The sequence below is a fragment of the Salvelinus fontinalis genome, chromosome 1 (assembly GCF_029448725.1).
Source record: "Salvelinus fontinalis isolate EN_2023a chromosome 1, ASM2944872v1, whole genome shotgun sequence".
NCBI lineage: Eukaryota > Metazoa > Chordata > Actinopteri > Salmoniformes > Salmonidae > Salvelinus > Salvelinus fontinalis.
The window spans coordinates 42,056,263-42,084,241 of NC_074665.1; the positions used below are offsets into that span (position 1 = coordinate 42,056,263).

General features: G+C 42.2%; 1 protein-coding gene across 1 annotated transcript in view; it reads left to right on the top strand.

Moving 5' to 3' along the window:
* The window catches only part of LOC129854626 (speckle-type POZ protein-like), a 42,127-nt gene extending 24,966 nt beyond the window's left edge, over positions 1-17,161 (top strand). The window contains exons 2-10 of the mRNA XM_055921891.1: positions 1,752-1,945; positions 2,063-2,184; positions 2,435-2,586; positions 3,530-3,657; positions 4,538-4,715; positions 4,842-4,897; positions 5,755-5,877; positions 9,336-9,478; positions 13,242-17,161. Coding sequence (XP_055777866.1) covers positions 1,868-1,945; positions 2,063-2,184; positions 2,435-2,586; positions 3,530-3,657; positions 4,538-4,715; positions 4,842-4,897; positions 5,755-5,877; positions 9,336-9,478; positions 13,242-13,386 — 1,125 coding nt within the window. The 5' untranslated portion in view covers positions 1,752-1,867 and the 3' untranslated portion in view covers positions 13,387-17,161. The remainder of the gene's footprint in view (positions 1-1,751; positions 1,946-2,062; positions 2,185-2,434; positions 2,587-3,529; positions 3,658-4,537; positions 4,716-4,841; positions 4,898-5,754; positions 5,878-9,335; positions 9,479-13,241) is intronic.
* Positions 17,162-27,979: the final 10,818 nt, after the last annotated feature.

Below are 27,979 nucleotides of genomic sequence, written 5' to 3' on the forward strand. Positions count from 1 at the left end.
CTGCGACCTGGAATTTTATTTGGGAGCACTAGTGCACCTAGAAAAATGTACGATTCTTGCTTTAATATCGCAAATATGTTTTATTCTGTTCCTAAATTTCTTGGTGCGCCAACATCTTTCAACTTAGTCGCACACGTGCTCCATGACAATTCTTTGACATAGGCTTTGAATCCTAGGAAAATACAAACAAGATATTTGGTTTACTTGTCGTGTTGCGATACCATGGACACAAAACTACCTTGTATTTAGATAGCTAGCTTGCTGTTGCTAGCTAATTTGTCCTGGGATATATACATTGACTTATTTTCCCTGAAATGCACAAGGTCCACTACTCGGACAATTAATCCACACACAACAGTCAACCGCATCGTTTCTAGTCATCTCTCCTCCTTCCAGGCTTTTTCTTTTTTGGACTTTATATGGCAATTGGTAACAAATTTTCAGAAGGTGTATTACCATAACTGACCTCAGTTCATCTTTCAAGCACCCACGTAGGTGTAACCAATGAGGAGATGCCACGTGGGTATATACTTCTAAAAGCCAATGAGGAGATTGGAGAGACAGGACTTGCAGCGCGTCCACAAATAGAATCCACTTTAGCACCTGGCAATTTTAGCACCTGGCAACGCAGACGCTCGTGAGCAGTGTGGGTGCAATGATTGAATAACATGTATGTGTACATATATTTTGCAACGCTCGCTCATGCGACGCTACCTGTGTGGTCAGCATGTAATGCTCTTGTAGCTGAATGGAAGCAAGTCCCCGCAGCAAGGTTCCAACATCTAATGTAAAGCCTTCCCAGAAGAGTGAAGGCTGTTATAGCAGCAAATGGGGGACCAACTCCTTATTATTAATGCCCATGATTTTGGAATGAGATGTTCGACAAGCAGGTGTCCACATACTTTTGGTCATGTAGTGTATACTGTCAGACTGCTTAGAAAACACGGTCAGTTTGTTCGCAAGGCTAATTGTCCATAATTTCTCATCCTATGAGCAGTAGGCTAACAAACTGTTTGTGTGGCTCGCTAGCGCTTGAGAGGTCGGCAGCGAATTCCACACAGGAGTAGCTCTCCCTGGTTTATTTACAGTTCATTTTGAGACTTAATTGCCATTGTGGAGGTTATTGATCCTGGAGTGGCCCGGCCATGGGCATCAATCGTCCGCTGTCCCCAAAGGGTCATGGACAATTTATCCAGCCTGAATCATGGCCCTCACTGGCAATCTCTAGGTGTGCAGCACTGCCTCATACAGAGTTAGGGAGAATTAATTGAAATTATATTGAGTTTACATGAGTCTAGACCAGCGTTTCCCAAACTCTTGTCTTCGGGACCCCAAGGGGTGCACGTTTTTTGTTTTTTTCCCTTAACATTACGCAGTTAATTCAAATGATTAAGTCTTGATGATTAGTTGATTTATTAAAATCATCTGTGTAGTGTTTGGGCAAAAACTAAAACGTGTTTGGAAAACCCTGGTCTAGACTAATGAGATATGGGCAGCATCTATCCTTGTTGGGCGTTGTATGGAGGATGTTGCATGGTGGTTAGGCTTCTGGTGAGGTCAATCAATTGCATATTTTTCAGACTGCTGACTTGGGAGCGCTAGCCTGGGCTAGATGGGAAAGTGGTCTATATAATTCAGGAATTAAAAAAGAAACATGAAATGGATAATTTTCTATTTACATAAGGCTGCGTCAGGAGTTGGAACATGTTCGTTTGAAAGTCCTGCTCAGACCTGTCCCCTGTTTTTTTTAGGGCACAAATTGTTACCGCCTGAGGTTTGTCGACACATCTTAGACTCTGGCGTGAATCTGGACCTCTGAAAGAACAGATTCTCCCACACTCCGCCACGACCTGCTGCCACCCTGGCGATGTCAAGAGTCCCGAGTCCCCCTCCCCCTGCGGAAATGTCCAGCGGGCCTGTGGCGGAGAGCTGGTGCTACACTCAGGTAAGGGATGGGTGTAAGTGTGGGGTTGGGGATTAGAATAATTATTTTCTCAGGAGGTCAGAGCACACATCTCTTCATTATATTGCCTCCCATCTCTGGCGGCGTTCCCCCCCACAGATCAAAGTGGTAAAATTCTCCTACATGTGGACCATCAACAACTTCAGCTTCTGTCGCGAGGAGATGGGCGAGGTCATTAAGAGCTCCACCTTCTCCTCAGGCGCCAATGACAAGCTCAAATGGTGCGTGGTGGAAAATATTTTTCTTTACATGTTTCAAGATGTTGCATTTGTTATGAAAGACCATCAAAATTCGACACAATGACTAAGGCATTATCACCAGATGTTGTTGGTTGGAGAGTTAGCAATGGCACCAGTGCAAATTTTGCTGCTAACAGCCCAACTCTTGTGTCAATGGTAGCTAACCTCTTTGATGAGAGTGCTGTGTTTAACTGTTGAATATTGACTGTTTCCTCGCTCATAATTCTAACAGGTGTCTGCGGGTGAACCCTAAAGGGCTGGATGAGGAGAGCAAAGACTACCTTTCCCTCTACTTGCTCCTGGTTAGCTGTCCCAAGGCTGAGGTGCGTGCCAAGTTCAAGTTCTCCATCCTCAACGCCAAGGGAGAGGAGACCAAAGCCATGGGTGAGTGGGGTTAGCAGTAGCCACTCTGATGGAGAGCTTTGAGAAATGTAAAGAATAGGATGGGTGTGCCGAGTACTCGGATAAAACAAGTGTCGTAACATATATGGGACATTTTCCAGATACAATTGTGATACAAGTCTTTTTGTGATCGTAAAAAAGTCATTTTCAGCTGCCAGCACGCATCTTTCTCACGTCAGAGATGCTGCATGCTCTTAATGACTCAATTGGATCGTTCAGCTGTCTAAAAAAGAAATGGGTGGGCTGTATGTTGATGCTGCTGCTACGATTGGATAGAGCGCAGCTGTAACGCTCTTCAGCTCCTCATTGCATGACAGTTTCTTCAGTCAGTTCTCCTCTCACGTTTTGCTCCGGTCATTTAGATTGTTGCTGCCAGCTGTTTATATGATAAAAAATAAGTGAGCGAGGATGTAGGAAAAAAATATGAAGCCATGCTGAGTGACAGCAAACATGCCTGCTGCAAGTTCTGAGAACACACACACCTCCGCTGTTCCTGGAGCTTTTTGTGGTCTATAAACATGCAAGGAGATTATTAGGTAGGTCTAGGCTATTGCCAAGAACCATTTTGAAGCACTTACGTTTTTCCTATTACGAGTATACGATACGATTACAAATACTAGTATGGCCAGATCGGCAAACCCCTTTAGAATAGTATGCTTGAACATTTTTGTCATTGGTCTCTCTTGTCTGCATTGCAATTCAGCGTTTAGCTGCAAATGTGTACATCATGAAATAAACTAAAGTAGATTTGCAAATTGTTGAAGTATTATCAAGACAACCTTTTAGCGGGTCAAATCAGTTCACCGGCCAGATTTGGCTCATCGGCCGCCTGCCTGTTGAAAACCCTTACTCTAGTTCAACACATGAGTCTATGTATAAATAGAAGTGTTTCTCACAAACGTTTCCTCTCTCCTTGCCTCTGCAGAAAGCCAGAGAGCATATCGGTTTGTCCAGGGGAAGGACTGGGGCTTTAAGAAGTTCATCCGCCGAGACTTCCTGTTGGACGAGGCCAACGGTCTTCTGCCTGACGACAAGCTCACCTTGTTTTGTGAGGTAAGACCCCATTCCACTAAATGAGATAGGCTTAAAAGGGGAAATTTTCCTGTCAAATCAATGAATCATCTTTAGACATTAGGCTATTTTTCAGGTCTGAAAACATCTGACAAACTTTGATTTTGTAGTGAAATGTTCCTTTAAACAAGAAGATGGGGAAAATTCAAGAGTGTACAGACTGTCCTTTGTGTTCATTTCAGGTGGCCTGGTTTACATTCTCCCTGTATCTCAGCTATTCATGTCTCTGAGGTTGGGTGGGCTGCTGCGGTTGTCATTGTTTTAAATGATTTAGTTGTTTTGGGGGGTCGATGTGGTTGTCTTTGTTTCATTGGAGCACATTGGAAGGCTTAGTTAATATAAATGTCTCTTTTTGATGGGATCCGTTTGATCGTTGGGCAAAGCATCTATCATAGTCCAAAACTATTCTAGAATATTGGACCTTTTGGCTTTCATACTTTTAGATTTCTCAGTGCAGCTCAAGCTATTTTTCCAGCTGTTAACAGGACTCTTACCGGAGCCATGTCTGTTGGGAATTGTGGGGAGGTGCATGTTCGGGCTGTGCGTCTCCCACAGATGGTGGTGTCAGATATGTCACAATGGGACTCCGGACTATCGCTTCTCATCATCTGTGGACTTGCTGATTTCTGCTTCAGGCAGTATGTATTTAGACAGAGCAGCTTTAGTGGCTTCACATTGTTGATAATTGTGACCAGGTTGGTTTGGTGGGCTTACTCTCTGGCTGTGTTTAGACAGGCAGGCAGGCAAATTCTGTTTTTTTTTTCTCACAAATTGGTCTTCAGGTCTGATATCAAAAGACCAAATAGCGGAAAAAAGATTAGAATTGGTCTGCCTGTCTAAACGCGGCCTCTGTTTTCTCAAGGTGAGTGTGGTGCAGGACTCTGTGAACATCTCGGGTCAGAACACCATGAACATGGTGAAGGTGCCTGACTGCAGACTGGCTGATGAGCTGGGCGGGCTGTGGGAGAACTCGCGCTTCACCGACTGCTCCCTGTGTGTGGCCGGGCAGGAGTTCCAGGCCCACAAAGCCATATTAGCAGGTACAGACAGAACACACACACACACACACACACACATTCATAAAATGCAGACGCCTCCAATTTCTATTGAGGCCCAGTGGCATGATCTAATCTTTTAATCTAAATAAATATTTGTATTTTCCTCAGCACGCTCGCCTGTCTTCAGTGCCATGTTTGAGCATGAGATGGAGGAGAGCAAAAAGGTGAGTCAGGGGCCCCTTTCCTCAATCTTCCTTCATTTGGATCCTCTTAACATGTTTGTACGTCTAAAAATATATTCCTGGCTTTATTTAGCCAGGTAAATCATCCTCTTTTATAATATTGACTTCAAAGTCATGTTTTTTGTTCTTGGCTTAAAACATTTCTGTAAAAAATGGTTGCTTCACTATTTTATTCCCAATCTGCTGGTGTAATGGCATAATTTAACAGAATGCAGATACTTATAGTATCTGCAGCGACTTACTGTCAGTTCATAGTGAAAGGTGTTTCGTAGACCATTCTATTGCACAAGGCTGTTTGACGAAACCCAACAATAGGGTTTCTAAAATAGAATCATCTCAGGAAGCCCGATCCCAGGAATTGCGTTTCTTATCCTTTGTGTGCTTGCAACAATAAGAAATTAAATTGTGTGAGATGCCTCAACCATTCTGAAATCCTTTTCAGAAAACAAGGCCATTTTTCAGTCATGGAGCAAGGTTTTTTTCTCTTTTTTTTCAAATTGAACTTTTTTGAAACCGAAAGAAATGGTCCACCTTTTACAATTTCAGACACACAATGGTCAATGAACAGCGATGAGGGGGAAGACGCCGAAATCTATTTTCTCTGATGTTTTAGTTGTGTTTCCTATTTTGTAATTGAAAGGGCAGCTCTCAAAGTTCCCCACAAAAACATGTATCATGCACATGTTGTACGTTATTCCACTTCGGCTTCCTCTCACGTGGATCAATATTAAACTACTAAAACTGTGCAATTTACATGTATCGAATCTCTCTCTGGCTTTCTCCTTCCCCCTTTCTCTGCCTCACCGTTTTTCTCTCACCTGCTCTCTCCACCTCTCTAGAACCGAGTGGAGATCAACGACGTGGAGCCAGAGGTCTTCAAGGAGATGATGTGTTTCATCTACACAGACAAGGCCCCCAACTTGGACAAGATGGCTGACGACCTTCTAGCAGCCGCTGACAAGGTAGGGTGAAGTTGACCCTTGACCAGTGTTCCCATTCTTGGTCCTGGGGGATCCTAAGGGGCGCACGTTTTTTTGTTTTTGCCCTAGCACAACACAGCGGATTGAAATAACCAACTCATTATTAAGCTTTTATTATTTGAATCCACTGTGTATTGCTAGGGCAAAAAGTAATGTGCAGCTGATCCTAGATCTGTACCTAGGGGAAACTTCACCCCGTAGCGACAATGAAGCATTATTGGTCACGTACACAGTTTAGCAGATGTTATAGCGTGTGCAGCAAAATGATTATATTACTAGCACCTATCAATGCAGTAAAATGTCAAGACAGGTACACAAATAATTAACTAAATAAAACAACAAAAGAAAAAACAACAACTCAAATAGCACTAACAGTAATCCAAATGCAATCTACACCAGATGCATTTACACAAGATGTACTAGGAATTAAATGTACAGCAGTAGATACAGTAAACTCAAGAATTCAGAATATAATTCAATATGTGGTGTGTGTGTAAACAGTGTAACTAAAATGCAATTTACAGTAGTAGAAATATTAGAATGAGCTATGTGAAGAATACAGCATATAAATACACTACAAACCCCCATAGCAAAATTGATAGAATTGCAGGGTGTTGGGTTATTTTTTTTGTTTCATTCCATTCTTCCAACATACAAAATGCATTTCTGAACTGGTTCGAACAACAACAAAAAGTACCGGTTTGTATAGTTCCTTTCTGTTCCTTTTTTATTTTATTTCATTTTTTTACATTAGCTCAACATTAAATTACTTCACCGGGGATAGAGCAGCTTGCTATGGAGCGGGCAAACTATAGTTGTTTTAGCCTAGGCGCTATTGGCTGCCTAGGCTATAGTTGTTTACATGCGCGATGGACAACCAAGTGTAGGGCGTGAGTTGCGACTGGATTTTGCAGGTTGCGAGAGAAGGTTGAGGAGTAGGAGGCATGGCTTGAAGCGCTAGAGATCTTATGACATACATTATCTTAATTAGGCCCACAGAATTATACTTACGGAGGAGCGGCTTCTATGGGGGAAGATATACTTTTTGAATATCTTTGAACTTCCGAGAGTTGGACTAGAGCTAACAAGCTTGTGTGTGTGCAGAGCGGAAACCGAATTAAAAACACGTCTTGCCTTTTTATAGTTAATAAATTCAATGTGAAATGTGAACTATAGTATCCTTAACTAGCATTGAAAAAGATAATCCACGTTGCCTACACATGCACACAAAGATTTTCAACTGACAGGCAGACACTGGAATACCTTTCTGAGTGACAGAGTGAGGGCTTTGTTATAGGAGCCTTGTTTTGTGGGACTGAAAAAAATGCCCGAAACGTGAAAGAACATTAACCGGTTCTCATGCTCAGATAGGGAACAGTATAGATATCACTTTCGTTTCTGATTTAGTTATTTTCCGGTCTTCTGTTCCTTCTGTCCCAACCTCTGCTTTTGACCATCCACTGCAGCCCTGTTGATGTGGATGAGGGCATGCTCTCTCGGTCTCCTTTAGTCAACAATCAGCTCCTTCGTATTGTTGACATTGACGACGGAGAGGTTATTTTCCTGGCACCACTCCGCCAAGGCACTCGCCTCCTTCCCGTAGGCTGTCTTGTTGTTAGTAATCAGGCCTACCACTGTTGTCATCAACAAACTTGAGTTGATGTGCATGGCCAGGCAGTCATGGGTGAACAGGGAGTGTAGGAGGGGACTGAGCACACACCCCGGTGTTGTTGTTTACCTTCACCACTTGGGGTTGGCCCATCAGGAAGTCCAGGACCCAGTTGCACAGGAAGGGCTTCAGACCCAGGGCCCTGAGCTTAGTGATGAGCTTGGAGGGCACTATGGTGTTGAAGGCTGAGCTGTAGTAATTGGCGAACAGCATTCTTACATAGGTAATCCTCTTGTCCAGGTGGGAGAGCAGTGCGATGGCGTTTACTTCGTCAGTGGATCTGTTGGGGCGGTATGCAAATTGTGGTGTCATGTAAAAAAATTAGAGTGGTCTTCGGTAGAGCCCACTGTAGCAACGTTTCACAATGGAAAACAAAACCATTTTTTTCTGGGGACAAGTTCACGGTCGTTTTCATGAAGACACACAGAAAATGAATTCAAGTGTTTCTTATTGTACAAATGCTGATAGTCCCTCCGATTTTCTTCTGTTTGCGTATGAATCGGGCAGTTCCTCACCGTTTTCAAAATATTCCTTCCAACAATGTCTTTGAAATGCCTCCCCCTTCTTCTTCCCCCTCAATAACACTAATACATTGAAGGATATGTTTCAAACCTGATGTTTATAAAGACGTGAAATGTACAGTGTACCCCATTTATATAAAATTACGCAATTGGGCTGAATCTACTCTTGAAACAGGGTTTGACATTGAGGTAAATTTGCCAGTATACTGGGCCAGTGCCAACTCAAAGCATAATTTACATTTTATCTTTAGTTTTCTGGCTGAGTAAGTAGCCTATAGCCTATAATGACCTACCCTTCATACACAAATAGTTACAATTTAACTTGTCAATATCATATTAACATAGATTGTTTGGAGGGTAAAAAGGGTGTTATTGTTAGCGATTTTGAACAGTCAGCAGTCTATTGTTGTAGGGGACTATAAAATCGTATATTTTGCTAAATTCATGGAACAATAAAAAAGAAACATGTAGGAGGTGTAGTTGTCCTTAAATTCAATTGTGCACCTAGCAAGAGACCATTGTTTGGCTAGCTGTATTTCTGTACTGTGTTTTTGTACTGTACGCCAATGCACTAAAAGTGTAGGCTACATGTGACAGCAGAGTTTGCAAAACCAATACCCCAAGATTGGTAGTAGTATCATTCTGCCAGGTAGGCCTACTTTGCAGTAAACATTTAATTGGGAAGATTTGTTGGGAAAGCCTTAAGAAATGTTCATTCAAATGGAGAATGATGACTGAATTGCGCATCGTAAAGACTCACCCAAGACTTCAGACCAAACGTTTTGAATTATGTGAGCTGCTCCACGCGACAACCAGTTAAGAGCTGCACTCTCTGGCTACCTGACGGATTATTCCGCTCAAACTAGGTTATGTGTGCGGCGCGAGTGTGATAAAGAATCTACTTAACGAACTAATGGCTTTAGGAATTCGTCTTTTTTTCCTATCAATTATTTAGCCTAGATTGAAAATTGCATTATTACAAAACAAAGTGTTACAAGCCCAGGCGGGCCTCTGACATGGATGATGAACTGCTCTGGAGGGTTGTCGAGCCCTGTACAATACCCGTGAAAGATTGTGTCTGTAAAAACCCTATGCCTCCACCTGAGCACATTGCCTGCCACTTAGAAGAACAATTTTCATAGAAGATACATTTTTCCTTTAGTGTTTTGTTTGTCCTCGTTTTCATGTTCCTTCTCTCCCTAACCCACCTCATCCATCTGTGTCTCTGTCTGTCTCTCTGTGCGTCTCAGTATGCTCTTGAGAGGCTGAAGGTGATGTGTGAGGATGCGCTGTGCACCAGTCTGTCTGTGGAGAACGCTGCAGAGATCCTCATCCTGGCAGACCTGCACAGCGCCGACCAGCTCAAAACACAGGCTGTGGACTTCATCAACTAGTGAGTTAACTACTGTGTGTGTTCGGGGGGGCACAACGAGCTAGCAGTCTCCTATACCAGTGTTTCTTAACCTGTCTGGCACCGGGGTTCCGCTAGCGGAACTCCTCCCACATTCCACTGAAAAGGCAGAGTGCGAAATTCCAAAAAATATTTGAGAAATATTTAACTTTCACACATTAACAAGTCCAATACAGCAAATGAAAGATACACATCTTGTGAATCCAGTCAACACGTCCGATTTTTAAAATATTTTACAGCGAAAACACCACATATATTTATGTTAGCTCACCACCAAATAGAAAAAAGGACAGACATTTTTCACAGCACAGGTAGCATGCACAAAGCCAACCTAACTAACCAAGAAACAACTTCATCAGATGACAGTCTTATAACATGTTATACAATAAATCTGTTTAGTTCGAAAAATGTGCATATTTGAGGTATAAATCAGTTTTACATTGCAGCTACCATCACAGCTACCGTCAGAAATAGAACCGAAGCAGCCAGAGTAATTAGACACCAACGTCAAATACCTAAATACTCATCATAAAACATTTCTGAAAAATCGATGGTGTACAGCAAATTAAAGACAAACATCTTGTGAATCCAGCCAATATTTCAGATTTTTTTAAAGTGTTTTACAGCGAAAACACAATATAGCATTATATTAGCTTAGTAAAATAGCCTACCACACTACCGCATTCATTCATCAAGGCACGTTAGCGATAGCAATAGGCACGTTAGCGTTAGGGAATAAACCAGCAAAAGATATTAATTTTCACTAACCTTCATAAACCTTCATCAGATGACAGTCCTATGACATCAGGTTATACATACACTTATGTTCGAAAATGTGCATATTTAGAGCTGATATCAGTGGTTATACATTGTGCTAACGTAGCATCTTTTTCCCAGAATGTGCGGATATTTTTATGACACTCAACTATTCTGACCAAATAACTATTCATAAACGTTACTAGAAAATACATGTTGTATAGGAAATGATAGATACACTAGTTCTTAATGCAATCGCCGTGTTAGAATTCTAAAAATAACTTCATTATGACATCCAGCTTAGTTATAGCGAGAGCGTGCCCAAAATCTGGGCGCAAACTACTAGTACAACATGTTCGACAGATATATGAAATAGCATCATAAAATGGGTCCTACTTTTGATGATCTTCCATCAGAATGTTGTACAAGGGGTCCTTTGTCCAGAACAATCGTTGTTTGGTTTTAGAATGTCCTCTTCTCCAGTCAATTAGCACAGAAAGCTAGCAAAGTGGCGCGAAGCTCTACTTCCTGAACAAAGGCACACAACGCAACACGCTTAACCTGTCTAGGACTGGGGTGCCGCCCCCCCACCCCCACTGAAAAGGCAGAGCCGCGAAATTCTTTTATTTTTATTTTTATTTTTTAATATTTAACTTTCACACATTAAAGTCCAATACAGCTAATGAAAGACACAGATCTTGTGAATCCAGCCAACATGTCCGATTTTTAAAATGTTTTACAGGGAAGACACAATATGTAAAGATGTAAATCTATTAGCTAAACACATTAGCATAATCCACCATTTTTTTCTTTGTCCACCAACACCAGTAGCTATCACCAATTCGGCTAAACTAAGATATTGATAGCCACTAACCAAGAAAAAACCTCCTCAGATGACAGTCTGATAACATATTTATGGTATAGGATAGGTTTTGTTAGAAAAATGTGCATATTTCAGGTAGATGTCATAGTTTACAATTGCACCCACCGTCACAAATGGACTAGAATAATTACAATGAGCAACGTGTTTACCTAACTACTAATCATCAAACATTTCGTAAAAATACACAGCATACACTAATCGAAAGACACAGATCCTGTGAATACAGACAATATTTCAGATTTTCTAAGTGTCTTACAGCGAAAACACAATAAATCGTTATATTAGCATACCACATATGCAAACGTTACCAGAGCATTGATTCTAGCCAAAGAGAGCGATAACGTAAACATCGCCAAAATATATTAATTTTTTCACTAACCTTCTCAGAATTCTTCCGATGACACTCCTGTAACATCATATTACACAATCCATATACAGTTTGTTCGAAAATGTGTATATTTAGCCACCAAAATCATGGTTAGACAATGACAAAAGTAGCTCAGCTGGTCAGACAATGTCGTGCACCATATTAGACAGTGATCTAGTCTTATACATAAATACTCATAAACTTGACTAAAAAATACAGGGTGGACAGCAATTGATAGACAATTTAATTCTTAATACAATCGCGGAATTGCATTTTTTAAATTATCCTTACTTTTCGATACAGTTTGCGCCAAGCGAAGCTACGTCAAACAAGATGGCGTCCTAAGCCATTAACATTTTTCGACAGAAACACGATTTATCATAATAAATTGTTCCTACTTTGAGCTGTTCTTCCATCAGAATCTTGGTCAAAGAATCCTTTCTTGGGTCTAATCGTCTTTTGGTCGAAAGCTGTCCTCTTGCCATGTAGAAATGCACATTGCGTTCGGCATGAACTGGAACGGTGCCCAGAGATTCACAGTGTCTCAGAAATAAATGTCCCAAAATCGCACTAAACGGGTATAAATTGCTATAAAACGGTTTAAATGAACTACCTTATGATGTTTTTAACTCCTATAACGAGTAGAAACATGACCGGAGAAATATTACTCCCTACACTAATGCTTGGAACAAGTGTGGCCACCGCGCGCCTGACGCAGCTAGAAAAGAGTTCCTACCTACAGGTTTTTTTTATTTATAGTGGCTGTGATTGGGCAATCGACACCATTCAAATCGTCATCACGTAAAGGCATCCAGGGGAAGACGTAAGCAGTGTCTGTATACTCATAGCAATAACAGTGGCCTTTTAACTGACTTCAGATCAGGGGCCAAAATGTGTGAAATCTGACTCCATGTCAGGGAAATTGCTGTAGAATGAGTTCTGTTCCACTCAGAGACAAAATTCCAACGCCTATAGAAACTATAGACTGTTTTCTATCCAATAATAGTAATAATATGCATATTGTACGATCAAGAATTTAGTAGGAAGCAATTTAAAAAATTACACGATTTACATAAATAGTGACAACAGCACCCCCTAGCCTCAACAGGTTAACGTCCCGAATAAATTTCAATAATCTAATAAAACTATATTGAAAAAACATACTTTACGATGATATTGTCACATTTATCAAATAAAATCAAAGCCGGAGATATTAGTCGTCTATAACGACAGCTTTTCAGAAGGCAATACCAGGTCCCTTCGCGCACGCTCCAGAAAACAGGAAACTGGTGACACGTCATACAAAGAGCTTTTATTCGACCCCAGATCAAGTTATACACTCCAATTCTTCTCTCACTGCCTGTCGACATCTAGTGGAAGACGTATGAAGTGCATGTATACTATTAAATATCAAGGACATTTATAGGCAGGCCCTAGAACAGAGCATCGATTTCAGATTTTCCACTTCCTGTCAGGAAGTTTGCTGCAAAATGAGTTCTGTTTTACTCACAGATATAATTCAAACGGTTTTAGAAACTAGAGAGTGTTTTCTATCCAATAGTAATAATAATATGCATATTGTACAAGCAAGAATTGAGTACGAGGCCGTTTAAATTGGGCACGATTTTCCCCCAAAGTGAAAACAGCGCCCTCTGTCCTCAACAGCTTTTAATCTTGTTCCAGGGTACCCAGTGCACATTTATTTTTTTAAATTGTCCCCCCCCTCTCTCTCTCTCTAGCCATGCTGCCGAGGTTATGGAGACGGCGGGCTGGAAGTCCATGGTGGCGTCCCATCCTCACCTGGTGGCCGAAGCCTACCGCTCACTGGCCTCGGCCCAGTACCCCTTCCTGGGACCGCCCCGGAAACGCCTCAAACAGTCTTAACACACATGCCACCACCCGCCCTCCTCGCACGCACAGGGGAAATCCCTCCCCACCACAGTTAACGCCTCTCCCTCAACCCCTCCGTCCCATATCTGAACCTGCTGTATTTGTCTTCTGAGATAGAGGGGGGAAATGGAGGAGAGGGCCAACAGTCAGGATAAGAAGGGGATGTTTTGTTTACAATGAGCTGCTAGGCTACGCTAAAAACCCTCTTTCTCCTCAGCTCTGGCTTAATGAGGTCGGTGTTTGTTGTGAACCCGTAACCACAAGAAGGCCTGCGTCCTTCGATGACATGCAGTCTACCAACTGCATAGGAGATTGGGGGGGAAGAAATTGACAAATCCAACCAAGCCCACAAGAAACACTCTTTCGAACATGGAGGATACAAGAGGACAAGAGCAAAGTGGATTGGCGCATAGCAAGGCCTTCACTGCACATGTGTAGATTAGCTTTGTCTGTCCCTTTCTCTGTTCTCATTGGTTGACAACCATAGGCGCAGGTGTCAATCGAAAAAAGGGCGAAAAGGGCCTATTTGATAGACTGGTTAAGTAGAGGCAGCATGAAGGAATGGGCCTGTTTACCAGGATGACCTAGGAGCCCAGGGCCAAGGGCCTGTTCAAAGACTGTGGAAACCCTGTTTTTAAAGTAGTGGGGAAAATGTTGCACTAATGTTACAGGTCAGCCCTTTGTCAAATGCCGCTGCAGCTGCAGTGATACAGAGTACTGTAGTAGAGAAGCACACATAACGCAAGCTTAGTGGGCGAAACCGTTGGACCGCCAAGGACAAATACCCTTTAACCTTCAAGCTAGCGATGGGTCATTTTGACTCCTGAGGCATATTTTTTAATCATAGCCCAGAGATGGTTTATTAAATTCTTTAAATTTTTCATGACTTTATCAATCAACTTGTTCTTAATAAATCGAAATCATTGTTTAGTGTTTCTGTATCAATGTGGACTCTTAAAAAAATTATACTGCTTTGGAGTCATTTTTTAAAAACAAGTTAGCCATACCATCAGAGGGTGGAGGGAGACCTGTATCTGTGATTTTGACCAGATAGACAGATCATTTGCAGAAATGCTGTATACAGGTGACTGCCAAAATAAAGGAACCGCCAACATAACGTGTCTTAATAGGGTGTCAAGACAGGTAGGCTACCATCTCAGTTGTCTGTCTTGGTACCCTATGATTCGAAAAGTAAGCGATTTGATTTAACATCCAGGGAATGCATGATTTGTAATGTTTTTATTTGCAACCTGTCAAAATAGGATCCCGAATGATCAGATTTATTTTAGGCTCATCAGAGAATTTGCTGACATTTTTGTGCATATCGGCTTAATAGGCTATATTATTCACCACCTGAGGAAGTGGGGTCTCAAAACACTTAGCTAGATTGCTAACTCTAAATATGATATTGTTGCTAGATAGCCATTTAGGCTTATTTATTAATATAGCAGTAAACATCAGCTAATATCCTACAAACACTTTGCAGCGCTAGGCCTAGGCTATGTGATGTTGGCCTATTTACTGCACATGGTGTGCTCTGCATCAAAACTATAGCCTCCTCCGGTTGTAAAGTGGTGCCTTGAACTCAATATTAAGAAGTGAGAAATAAATGATATACTCACAAAGCTCTGGCTCTCCTCTCTTAACTAGAACGATAGTAGATGCTTTGAAAACAATTTTTCCCACAATTGCAGTTTGGGCATTGGTCATATGCTTGTGCTTCTCTGAATGCATCTCTCCCTGCTCCGTGCGCACAGTGGGGAGAGTGAGTGGACAGGCAGACACTTAAATAGCAGGAATCAGCATAATGCATAGGCTATTACTGTTGTCCCAATAATGGTTTTAGAACAAGCTACAGAAAAGCAGAACATTGCCTACGTATGGAAAATGCTTCAGTAAGAGCAAAGCAATGCCGGTGTCTAATTTTAGGTTTATCGTCCTATGCTCCGTTGAGACCCCTCTTTCAAAGTCACTGAAATCTCTTCTAGCCATGTTAGTCAAAATAATAGGCAACTGGGCCTTTTATACCCTAAGCATGATTGGCGGTTAATTGCTTAATTAACTCCGGAACCACATCTGTGTAAATGCACCTGCTTTCAGTATCCTTTGTATTCCTCATTTGCTCAAGTGTTTCCTTTTATTTTGGCAGTTTCCTGTAGCTCTCCATGTACTCACCTAAGATTGTACTTTTCTATACCACGTATCTTATGACTGTACAAAACCAAAATTTCCTTATATTTGTGCATAATACAAATCTGCCAATGGTATACATACTTGATAGAACTGTAATACAGAACTCAGATACTCTGAATCTACACAGAGAGTCGTATTGGTGTATTATCCAAAAAGTAGTTATTGTAGGGAAAATCTAAAAAAGTTGTGATATCAGGTTTCTCTAGAGACATAATATTAAGTAATGCATATCATCATAGGGTGGAGGGGAACCTGTTGCAGTGATCTTGTCCTGAAAGACGGATCACCTGCAGAGATGGAGCACCTTATGTACTCGCATTGGTTATAACTGGTTATTACTAGGTATGAGCGTATACAAAATCCAAATTACAGTTGATTTAGTTGCAGTCAAAACACCTTTTATAAAAGTCTGTCAGTGGTATGAATACTTGGTAGAACTGTAATACAGAAACCAGCTATTCTCTGAATGTACATATAGTGCTGTATTGGTGTGTATTCTCAGAAGAAAAAATTCTATGGAAATGCTATATAAATACCAGAATTCCTACAGATATGGGATCTTAATTTGAGACAGTTTGCTACATCAGGAAAGTGCTCCTGCAGCAACAGGAAATGTCAATTATTATGTGGATTATAATTAATGGACATTTTTGTAGGGGTTGATAAATGTTTTAAAGCAAATCAAGTCTGAATTTTTATGCGTAAATTATAAACTTAAAAATCCTTTTTAAACCTCGAATACTCTACAAGTTAACATTACCTGCTGTGCAGGACGTTTCCTGCAACAACAGGGTGACCAAATTTAAGATCCTACATCTGTATAATATTTTACATGTCACTTGTTAAGATATTTTGGTTGCTATACAATTTGATTTAATGTGACTTTGAGGATTTGGGCTTACTCTTTTAAGCATGCATTAACCCCTACCACTTCCATTGTTTCGCTAAACAGTTGGAAATCCACATATGTAAAATATGTTGGAAGCTTGAGGATTAAAGCTAAATTCTCTGCAAAAGACACAAAAAGAAAAGAAAACCCTCTCCTATATGGAATGTTGCTTGATCTGCATCTTATTTTATCAATAGAAAAGAAAGAGTGGATGTAAAATGTTTTTTGGGGGGGGTTCATGATCTAATTGTAATTTTGTGTGTGGATCTGTCTTGAAATCTCGGGATTTCTGTTTGAAAACAACCCAGAGAAGATATTGTGCATCAGTTACAATTTTACATTTGGCTTCAATCAGGCTTGTATATATATTTTTTGTGATTTACTTTCTAGTTGTTTTTCCTCAGAACTGTCCTCATTGTTTTTCATAGGAATTTGTACAGACACACACAATGTATTTTTGAACAATGTAAACAAAACATTTCAACCATAAAATTGAAAAGCAGTTTTTTTTTGGGGGGGGGAGAGAATAACCAGAATGTGAAAACTAAGTATAAAATCTAATAATTCACTACGGTTTTTACCTGGCTGCAAATTAACCGTTTCTTTCCTGTAGACATGTCTGGTAATGCTTAGTTATTGCCGTTTTTTTCTTCCCTAAGGAATAAACCACAGCTATTTTGTAATGAATGCAGCACAGTCTTGGTTCATTGTGTGATAACATGTTTTGTATTCATACCACTTGACTTATTCCACATTTTGTTGTTAGTCGGAATTCAAAATGGATAAAATGGATTTTATCACCCATCTACACACACTACCCCATAATGACAAAGTGAAAACATGTTTTTAGAGATGTTTGCAAATTTATTGAACATAAAATACAGATATCTTCCATACATAATTTTACACCCGTAAGTCAGTACATGTTAGAATCACCTTGGGCAGCGATTACAGCTGTGAATCTTTCTGGGTAAGTCTCAGAGCTTTGCACACCTGAATTGTACAATGTTTGCACATTTATTCTTTTTACACTTCAAGCTGTGTCAAGTTGGTTGTTGATCATTGCTAGACAGCCATTTTCATGTCTTGCCATGGATTTTCTAGTAGATTTAAGTCAAAACTGTTAACTAGGCACATTCAATGTCCTCATGCTAATCAACTCCAGTGTATATATTTGGCCTTACGTTTTAGGGTATTGTACTGCTGAAAGGTGAATTTGTCTCCCAGTGTCTGTTGAAAAGCAGACCGAAAATGGGTTTTTCTCTAGGATTTTGCCTGTGCTTAGCTCTATTTGTTATTTTTAACCTAAAGTCCCTAATCCTTGCAGATGACAAGCATAGCCATATCATGATGCAGGCACTACCATGCCTGAAAATATGAAGGGGTACTCCGTAATGAGTTGTTGGATTTGCACCAAACATAACAATTTGTATTCAGGCCATAAAGTGAATTTCTTTGCCAGATTTTTTGCAGTTTTACATTTGTGCCTTATTACAAACAAGATTCATATTTGCACTTATTTCACTGCCATTTAGGTTAGTATTGTGGCGTAACTACAATGTTGTTGATCCATCCTCAGTTTTCTCCTGTCACAGCCATTAAACTCGTGTTTTAAAGTCACCATTGGCCTCGTGGTGAAATCCCTGAGCGGTTTCCTTCCTTTCCGGCAACTGAGTTAGAGGGGACTAGAGGTCGGCCGATTTTTTAAGTTTTCGTAATCTGCATTTTTGGACGCCGATTTATATTTCACTCCACGAGGAGACTGCGTGGCAGGCTGACCACCTTTTACGCGAGTGCAGCAATGAGCCAAGGTTAGTTGCTAGCTAGCATGAAACTTAACTTAAAAAACAATCAATCTTAACATAATCACTAGTTAACTACACATGGTTGATGATTACTAGGTTAACTAGCTTGTCCTGCTTTGCAAATAATCAATGTTTTGCCTGTTAATTTATCATTGAATCACAGCCTACTTCGTCAAACGGGTGATGATTTAACAAGTGCATAAAAAAACACTCGTTGCACCAATGTACCTAACCATAAACATCAATGCCTTTTTGTAAATTAATACAGAAGTATATTTTTTTAAACCTGCATATTTAGTTAAATCAAATCAAATTTATTTATCCGGGTGCTTTATCCGGGTAGCCGGAAAGTCGAGCATTGCAGTAGTCTAACCTAGAAGTAACAAAAGCATGGATTAATTTTTCTGCATTTTTGGACAGACAGTTTCTGATTTTTGCAATGTTACGTAGATGGAAAAAAGCTGTCCTTGAAACAGTCTTGATATGTTCGTCAAAAGAGAGATCAGGGTCCAGAGTAACGCCGAGGTCCTTCAGTTTTATTTGAGACGACTGTACAACCATCAAGATTAATTGTCAGATTCAACAGAACATCTATTTGTTTCTTGGGACCTAGAACAAGCATCTCTGTTTTGTCTGAGTTTAAAAGTAGAAAGTTTGCAACCATCCACTTCCTTATGTCTGAAACACAGGCTTCCAGGGAGGGCAATTTTGGGGCTTCACCATGTTTCATTGAAATGTACAGCTGTGTGTCATCCGCATAGCAGTGAAAGTTAACCTTATGTTTTCGAATAACATCCCCAAAAGGTAAATATATAGTGAAACCAATAGTGGTCCTAAAATGGAACCTTGAGGAACACAAATGTACAGTTGATTTGTCAGAGGACAAACCATTCACAGAGACAAACTGATATCTTTCCGACAGATAAGATCTAAACCAGGCCAGAACTTGTCCGTGTAGACCAATTTGGGTTTCCAATCTCTCCAAAAGAATGTGGTGATAGATGGTATCAAAAGCAGCACTAAGGTCTAGGAGCACGAGGACAGATGCAGAGCCTCGGTCTGACGCCATTAAAAGGTAATTTACCACCTTCACAAGTGCAGTATGAGTGCTATGATGGGGTCTAAAACCAGACTGAAACATTTCGTATACATTGTTTGTCTTAAGGAATTTTCTAAACATTTTGAGATGAATGGAAGATTCGATATAGGCTGATAGTTTTTATATTTTCTGGGTCAAGGTTTGGCTTTTTCAAGAGAGGCTTTATTACTGCCACTTTTAGTGAGTTTGGTGCACATCCGGTGGCTAGAGAGACGTTTATTATGTTCAACATAGGAGGGCCAAGCACAGGAAGCAGCTCTTTCAGTAGTTTAGTTGGAATAGGGTCCAGTATGCAGTTTGAAGGTTTAGAGGCCATGATTATTTTCAGCGTTGTGTCAAGAGATATAGTACTAAAACACTTGAGTGTCTCTCTTGATCCTAGGTCCTGGCAGAGTTGAGAACTGAGCTTTGGAGGAATACGCAGATTTAAAGAGGAGTCCGTAATTTGCTTTCTAATGATCATGATTTTCTCCTCAAAGAAGTTCATGAATTTATCACTGCTGAAGTGAAAGCCATCCACTCTTGGGGAATGCTGCTCTTTAGTTAGCTTTGCGACAGTATCAAAAATAAATTTCAGATTGTTCTTATTTTCCTCAATTAAGTTGGAAAAATAGGATGATCGAGCAGCAGTGAGGGCTCTTCGATACTGCACGGTACTGTCTTTCCAAGCTAGTCGGAAGACTTCCAGTTTGGTGTGGCGCCATTTCCGTTCCAATTTTCTGGAAGCTTGCTTCAGAGCTCGGGTATTTTCTGTATACCAGGGAGCTAGTTTCTTATGACAAATGTTTTTTGTTTTTAGGGGTGCAACTGCATCTAGGGTATTGCGCAAGGTTAAAAGCGCAAGGTTGAGTTCCTCAGTTAGGTGGTTAACTGATTTTTGTCCTCTGACGTCCTTGGGAAGGCAGAGGGAGTCTGGAAGGGCATCAAGGAATCTTTGGGTTGTCTGAGAATTTATAGCATGACTTTTGATGCTCCTTGGTTGGGGTCTGAGCAGATTATTTGTTGCGATTGCAAACGTAATAAAATGGTGGTCCGATAATCCTGGACTATGAGGAAAAACATTAAGATCCACAACATTTATTCCATGGGACAAAACTAGGTCCAGAGTATGACTGTGACAGTGAGTAGGTCCAGAGACATGTTGGACAAAACCCACTGAGTCGATGATGGCTCCGAAAGTCTTTTGGAGTGGGTCTGTGGACTTTTCCATGTGAATGTTAAAATCACCAAAAATTAGAATATAATCTGCTATGACTACAAGGTCCGATAGGAATTCAGGTAACTCAGTGAGGAATGCTGTATATGGCCCAGGAGGCCTGTAAACAGTAGCTATAAAAAGTGATTGAGTAGGCTGCTTAGATTTCATGACTAGAAGCTCAAAAGTTTAAAACTTTTTTTTTTTGTGTAAATTGAAATTTGCTAAAAGAAATTCATGTTAGCAGGCAATATTAACTAGGGAAATTGTGTCACTTCTCTTGCGTTCTGTTCAAGCAGAGTTAGGGTATATGCAGTAGTTTTGGCCGCCTGGCTCGTTGCGAACATTTGAAGACCATTTCTTCCTTACAAAGACCGTAATTCATCTGCCAGAGTTTTACCTAATTATGACATAACATTGAAGGTTGTGCAATGTAACAGTAATATTTAGATTTATGGATGCCACCCATTCAATAAAATACGTAACAGTTCAGAATTTCACTGAAAGAATAAATGTTTCGTTTTCGAAATGATAGTTTCCGGATTTAACCATATTAATGACCTAAGGCTCGTATTTGTGTGTTTATTATATTATAATTAAGTATATGATGTGATATTTGCTAGAGCAGTCTGACTGAGCAGTGGTAGGCAGCAGCAGGCTCGTAAGCATTCATTCAAACAGCACTTTCCTCCGTTTGCCAGCAGCTCTTTGCAATGCTTGAAGCACAGTGCTGTTTGACTTCAAGCCTATCTACTTCCGAGATTAAGCTGGCAATACTATAGTGTCTATAAGAACATCCAATAGTCAAAGGTATATGAAATGCAAATGGTACAGAGAGAAAAAGTCCTATAATAACTACAACCTAAAACTTCTTAACTGGGAATATTGAAGACTCGTTAAAAGGAACCACAAGCTTTCTCATGTTCTGAGCAAGGAACTTAAACGTTAGCTTTTTTACATGGCACATATTGCACTTTTACTTTCTCAAACACTTTTTGTTTTTGCATTATTTAAACCAAATTGAACATGTTTCATTATTTATTTGAGACTAAATATATTTTTATGTATTATATTAAGTTAAAATAAAGGTGTTCATTCAGTATTGTTGTAATTGTCATTATTACAAATATATATATATATATAAAAATCGTCAGATGAATCGGTATAGACTTTTATTTGTCCTCCAATAATTGGTGTCGGCGTTGAAAAATCATAATCGGTCGACCTATTTAGAAACATAAAAAACGTGTGTTTTTTCTCCCATTTCATTGCATTTGGTTAAAAATCTCCACTCCTCTCAATGAAGGCTTTTTTTGTCCTGCCCAATGCAATCGGGAAGTAGTCAAGACTGTCGATAAAAGGTTTGGCTCCTGAGATCGCTTGAAAGTCAATCTTAATCATCAAAGCTTTATGAAAATATAAAGCTTGAGATGAGTAGAACAGTGAGCTGACATTCCCTTTTAATCTATGCATTGTAGGCAGGCCCACATTACTTTGGCCATGAAGGTCCCGTTTTGGACGTGCGTAAAACCCTGTCCATGATGTGTCCATGCCCATCATGAGAAGAGAGAGGAGAATTTTGGTGAAGTGATCTGTAACTTGTAAGAACTGCTTGTTTTCCATTTCATATGTTCAAAACCCAAGCCCTTCCTTAGGCCTACTTTAACGAAGGCTCGTTCAACAATAATGCATTTTTTTTTTTATCCTGACGATGTTATGATATCATTACATTTGACACGTATTTATTATTGTTGTTTAAAAAAACAGTGCTTGTTTTTAGTTACATTTTATTACAACCAATCTTATTAGAATGATTCACCTTCCTGGTTGGATGGTTACAACGTCCTTGGCATGCATGAAATGCAACTTCTGGAGATGTGTGAATGCAATCTATGATCTGTAAAATGGTTCTGATTATGTTCAGAAAACATAGGCCTATTTGGGAGCAGTTTAACAGTGATTGGACATTCTCCCCTTCTCTTTATATTGGATCTTTGACCAGCTGCTGTGAAAAGTTTGGATGTGCATAAAACCCTCATAGTCTGCAATGTTTTACAATGATATGCTCACGGGGAGAAACTATTGTGCCTGTAAGTGTGACAGTGTATTTAAAACAAGTTTTGTAAAAAATTTGACTAGAATTATTCATTATCTTTTTAGGCCTTATCAATAATGAATTCAATAATGCTTATTAACAATGTTTGGCATGCCCATGCTCAGCCATAATGCAATTTACAGTTGGCCTAGCCCCTATATCCATGTGAATGCTGTTGAAGCCATGCAATTACTTAGAACAATGTGGACTGCATGAGGGTTCAAGTTAACGTATTTAGCAAAGATTGGTCTACATTTTGTTATTTAGTTTCTGTAAGCCATTTAACAAACTTTAACGGACTACATTGGTATTGGAGTTGATTCCATAAAATACCGTAAATACACAACTGGAAGCAACCACATATTTTGCCATGGAGCACATTCTGATTGGCCAAGCCTCGACACACCCACAACTTGATTATTCCTCAAAACCCATCTCTTTCGGCCAACATAAGCAAGTGCGCTGATAATTGTGATAGTGAAAATGTTATTTTTTAAATTATATTTTTCTATATTTGCTCCAAAAAAATAGAAAACCCTGTTTTGCTTTGTTATTATCGGGTATTGTGCGTAGATTGAGGAAAATAAATGTTTTCATCCATTTTAGAATAAGGCTGTAATGTAACAAAATGTGGAAAAAGTCAAGGGGTCTGAATACTTTCCGAATGCACTGTAGAGCCCTGAGTCTGCTTTGATGCTAGCTGAGGAGAGGTGTACACAACATAGAGGCTCTTCATTTCATGTAATAGCTTTGTGCTGCATCTATTCACTGCAGTTATTTCATCTCATCCAATATTAAAAGACAAAAAACGGCAACAATGTGTCCCTTTTGTCTACATGCACCACAACACAATGCAAAACCGAAGCCAGAACGCAGTAGTCAGCGCATTTATACATAGGCACAGACCGTTTACACTAACAATTAAGTTCCATTCATGAACATAGTAGCTTAATGTGTAGTGGGTAATTGTATAGCTTATGTCAATCACCAATCACCACCATCAATCACCACCTTCCGGAGACACCTGAAACCCCACCTCTTCAAGGAATACCTAGGATAGGATAAAGCAATCCTTCTGCCCCCCCCCCCCCCTTAAAAGATTTAGATGCACTATTGTAAAGTGGCTGCTCCACTGGATGTCATTAGGTGAATGCACCAATTTGTAAGTCGCTCTGGATAAGAGCGTCTGCTAAATGACTTAAATGTAAATGTAATGTAATGTTATGTGTTTATAGATCAACTGAGGTGAATGAAGCTACACCAACCAATGTGATAATGGCTGGGGTAATTTTTGCTGTTCTCCAAATAGCATTTAACAGTTTTTAAATGGTATAGAAATGCAGTAAATTAGCTTAAACTTTCTTCAAATTTACTGGATGGGGAGGATACCCCAAACTTACCCTTTGGATCTTTGCTTGTAGCTGGTAGTTACCTTGTCGTTGTTATTTCATTACTGTAGTTAAGTAATTATTATGTCACTTACTGGTCATTTCTTTATAGTTTCAGTCTACCTACAGGGCGTTGACACTGTTAAAGCTGCAATACTTAACTTTTTGGGCAACCAACCAAATTTACATAGAAATGCCAGTTAAAGATCTGTCATTCTCATTGAATGGATGTCTAAGAAGCTGTAGATCTGTTCTATATGCGCTATTTCTATGCTCCCCGGTCTTCAGTTTAGTTTTTGCCTCTTTTACGTTCGGGTTTCGTACACCAGCTTCAAACAGATAAATACAATATTTTTGGTTATGGGAAATATATTCTGCAGCGGTTTAGATGTTACAATGATTCTCTACACTATACTTCCTTGTTTTGTCACAAACTGAAATTAGGAAAACTATTATTAACATGTTTTGCAACGAGAAAATAGCGGAGCGATTTTTGCATAGTGCATCTTTTTAAGTTTAAATAGCTGTCTAGACTGATAAATTAGTCTAGTTAATCACGTTTTTTTTACCGACACGGGCTAATTGAGCGACTGTCAGTGAGTGACACAGTAACTAGAGGAAAACTGCTGATGCACATCCAAGTTTCGAAATTGCACATTGTGTATTCTAACTTTCAACAGTAAATTGAGACCCGACTCAGTGCTGTCAGTGCTGAACTGAATGTCAGTGAGAAGAAAACAGAATGGTGTCATAATGTATTATATATATTTTTTAAACATTCTTTCTGAATTTAAAAGCAAACCAAGAAGTAATCATCTAGTATTTCTGTAAAGGTTTTCTTCCAGGGGTGAAGGAGAGGACCAAAATGCAGCGTAGCCAGTGCTCAACATGTTTAATATAATAACAAGTGAACACTACAAACAACAAACAAAAATAACAAACCGTGAAAACCGGGACAGTCCTATCTGGTGCAGAACAAACACAGAGACAGGAAACAAACACCCACAAAAATCCAACACAAAACAAGCCTCCTATATATGAGTCTCAATCAGAGACAATGATTACCATCTGTCTCTGATTGAGAACCCACACTAGGCTGACATAGAAACAGACAAACTAGACACACAACATAGAATTCCCACCCAGCTCACGTCCTGACCAACTAAACACATACAAAACAACAGAAAACAGGTCAGGAACGTGACAGAACCCCCCCCCCCCTCAAGGTGCGAACTCTGGGCGCACCCCTAAAACTCAAGGGGAGGGTCTGGGTGGGCATCTGTCCGCGGTGGCGGCTCCGGCGCAGGACGAGGACACCACTCCACCACTGTCTTTGTCCCCCTCCTTAGCGTCCTTTGAGTGGCGACCCTCGCCCACGACCTTGGCCTAAGAATCCTCCCCAAGGCCCCCCACATGATTTAGGAGGTAGCTCAGGACAGAGAGGTAGCTCAGGACAGAGAGGTGGCTCAGGACAGAGAGGCGGCTCAGGACAGAGAGGCGGCTCCTGACTGAAGGGCGGCTCCGGACTGAAGGGCGGCTCCTGACTGGCGGGCGGCTCCTGACTGGCGGGCGTCTCCGGTGGCTCCTGACTGGCGGGCGTCTCCGGCGGCTCCTGACTGGCGGGCGTCTCCGGCGGCTCCTGACTGGCGGGCGTCTCCGGCGGCTCCTGACTGGCGGGCGTCTCCGGCGGCTCCTGACTGGCGGGCGTCTCCGGCGGCTCCTGACTGGCGGGCGTCTCCGGCGGCTCCTGACTGGCGGGCGGCTCCGACGGCGCTGGGCAGACGGACGGCTCAGACGGCGCTGGGCAGACGGACGGCTCAGACGGCGCTGGGCAGACGGACGGCTCCGACGGCGCTGGGCAGACGGACGGCTCCGACGGCGCTGGGCAGACGGACGGCTCAGACGGCGCTGGGCAGACGGACGGCTCAGACGGCGCTGGGCAGACGGACGGCTCAGACGGCGCTGGGCAGACGGACGGCTCAGACGGCGCTGGGCAGACGGACGGCTCAGACGGCGCTGGGCAGACGGACGGCTCAGACGGCGCTGGGCAGACGGACGGCTCAGACGGCGCTGGGCAGACGGACGGCTCAGACGGCGCTGGGCAGACGGACGGCTCAGACGGCGCTGGGCAGACGGACGGCTCAGACGGCGCTGGGCAGACGGACGGCTCAGACGGCGCTGGGCAGACGGACGGCTCAGACGGCGCTGGGCAGACGGACGGCTCAGACGGCGCTGGGCAGACGGGCGGTTCAGGCGCCGCTGGGCAGACGGGCGGTTCAGGCGCCGCTGGGCAGACGGGCGGTTCAGGCGCCGCTGGGCAGACGGGCGGTTCAGGCGCCGCTGGGCAGACGGGCGGTTCAGGCGCCGCTGGGCAGACGGGCGGTTCAGGCGCCGCTGGGCAGACGGGCGGTTCAGGCGCCGCTGGGCAGACGGGCGGTTCAGGCGCCGCTGGGCAGACGGGCGGTTCAGGCGCCGCTGGGCAGACGGGCGGGTCAGGCGCCGCTGGGCAGACGGGCGGTTCAGGCGCCGCTGGGCAGACGGCAGACTCTGGCCGGCTGAGACGCACTATAGGCCTGATGCGTGGTGCCGGAACTGGAGGTACCGGGCTGAGGGCACGCACCTCAGGGCGAGTGCGGGAAGGAGGAACAGGGCTCTGGCGATGCACTGGAAGCCTGGTGCGTGGTGTAGGCACTGGTGGTACTGGGCTGGGGCGGGCCGTGAAGGAGGACACACGCTCTTGAGCACCGAGCCTCTCCAACCTTACCAGGTTGAATGGTCCCCGTAGCCCTGCCAGTGCGGCGAGGTGGAATAGCCCGCACTGGGCTATGCAGGCGAACCGGGGACACCAACTGTAAGGCTGGTGCCATGTACGCCGGCCCGAGGAGACGTACTGGAGGCCAGATACATTGGGCCGGCTTCATGACATCCGGCTCGATGCCCAACCTAGCCCTCCCAGTGCGGCAAGGTGGAATAGCCCGCACTGGGCTAAGCACGCGTACTGGGGACACCGTGCGCTTTACCGCATAACACGGTGTCTGACCAGTACGACGCCCTCTCACTCCACGGTAAGCCCGGGGAGTTGGCTCAGGTATCCAACCCGGCTTCGCCACACTCCCCTTTAGCCCCCCCCCCCCCCCCAAGAAATTTTTGGTTTTGGGTGAGCCTCTCGGGCTTCCAGCCTCTCTTTCGTGCTGCCTCCTCCATCCAGCGCTCCTGGGCTGTGGCTGCCTCCTTCTCCTCCCAAGAGTGGCGATTCTCTCCCACCTTTGCCCAGGGTCCTTTTCCGTTGATGATTTCCTCCCATGACCATTCCTCCTGGCACCGCTGCTGCTGTTGCTGCTGCCCGTTGCCACGCTGCTTGGTCCGGGTTTGGTGGGTTTTTCTGTAAAGGTTTTCTTCCAGGGGTGAAGGACAGTACCAAAATGCAGCGTAGCCAGTGCTCAACATGTTTAATATAATAACAAGTGAACACTACAAACAAACAAAAATAACAAACCGTGAAAACCGAGACAGTCCTATCTGGTGCAGAACAAACACAGAGAAAGGAAACAAACACCCACAAAAACCCAACACAAAACAAGCCTCCTATATATGAGTCTCAATCAGAGACAATGATTACCATCTGTCTCTGATTGAGAACCCACACTAGGCTGACATAGAAACAGACAAACTAGACACACAACATAGAATTCCCACCCAGCTCACGTCCTGACCAACTAAATACATACAAAACAACAGAAAACAGGTCAGGAACGTGACAATTTCTAGCGTCTGTAATCTGATTGCAATATTTTAGCTGGTAACGTAACTGATTAGTTCGTTTTTTCTCCAGATTACATGTAGTAAATTACTCCCCAACCCTGAATATAAGCCATATGCCATGGCCATCTCCGTCACCAGATCTCAATCCAAATGAACACTTA